Raw genomic sequence first — 1,049 nt, forward strand, 5'->3', positions numbered from 1 at the left:
TCGTAGAATGGACTTAAGTTCCGGTAGCCTTATCAACATTCCTCGCTACCAATTCTCGGAACAGTTAGAGCAAAACAGGGCATAAGTTGCCTTTAATACAAAAATGGTAATAATTACAAGTATTAACAAGTATTTTTGTACCAGTACTCATTGGAAAATTAGTTCAATTGGCGCATTTCTGCACAATTCTTTCGCGGGCCGTAGTTTGGAGACCATTGCTCTAGATGAGAGCACAGATATAGCTGACATCAGCCAGCTCCTTATCTTTGTCAGAACAATAAACGAAATATTTGAAATTCATGAAGAACTGATGGAATTAAAATCATTAGAAACCTGCACCAAAGGTATTGACATATTCAACGCACTGGATAATGTCGTTTCTAAATATGGTGGTTTAGAGAAGTGCTCTGGCATTGCAACAGATGGAGCTAAAGCAATGGTTGGTCATAGAAGTGGGTTAGTAGGACTGTGTAAAGAAAAAGGCATACATTGTTTGTTTTTCCACTGCATTATCCACCAGGAGGCTCTCTCTGGAAAAATTATAGGGCCAAGTGAGACAATGAAAACTGTTGTAAATACTGTAAATTTAATAAGGGGAGGCAAAAAAGCCCAGAGACACAGGGCATTTATTGCATTCCTGGACAATTTGGAAGCTGTGTATGGTGACATTTCATTGTACTGTGAAGTGCGTTGGCTACGCGCTGGAAATTGCCTGCAGCAGATGTTTGGGTTGAGGAATGAAATTCTTGCTTTTCTCAGAAATGAAAACATTGGACATGAGTATCAAGAAAACCCGAAAGAAATTCTGTTTTTAAATAATTTTGCTTTCCTGACAGATTTAACATCTCATCTAAATGCTTTAAACCTAAAACTACAAGGCAAAAAACAAAATATCTCCCAGCTCTATGGACATATTGAGGGCTTCCGCAAACAACTTGATGTAATGCAAATTGCACTGAAGTCAAATAATACAGCACACTTCCCATCTTGTCAGAAATTGAAATAAGAAGACGAAAATGACACAAAATATAGTATGTTTCATGAAATAA

At 37.4% G+C, this 1,049-nt stretch overlaps 1 protein-coding gene across 1 annotated transcript; it reads left to right on the forward strand.

Moving 5' to 3' along the window:
• Positions 1-310: 310 nt before the first annotated feature.
• LOC111873379 (protein FAM200A) lies at positions 311-1,006 on the forward strand. The gene has a single exon (XM_023868041.1). It carries the CDS (start codon positions 311-313, stop codon positions 1,004-1,006), a length of 696 nt encoding a protein of 231 aa, XP_023723809.1.
• Positions 1,007-1,049: the final 43 nt, after the last annotated feature.

This window comes from Cryptotermes secundus, unplaced genomic scaffold (genome assembly GCF_002891405.2).
Source record: "Cryptotermes secundus unplaced genomic scaffold, Csec_1.0 scaffold11351, whole genome shotgun sequence".
Taxonomy (NCBI): Eukaryota; Metazoa; Arthropoda; class Insecta; order Blattodea; family Kalotermitidae; genus Cryptotermes; species Cryptotermes secundus.

Coding starts and splice junctions, on each gene's coding strand:
- LOC111873379 (XM_023868041.1), top strand. CDS start 311: ATGGAATTAAAATCATTAGAAACCTGCACCAAAGGTATTGACATATTC.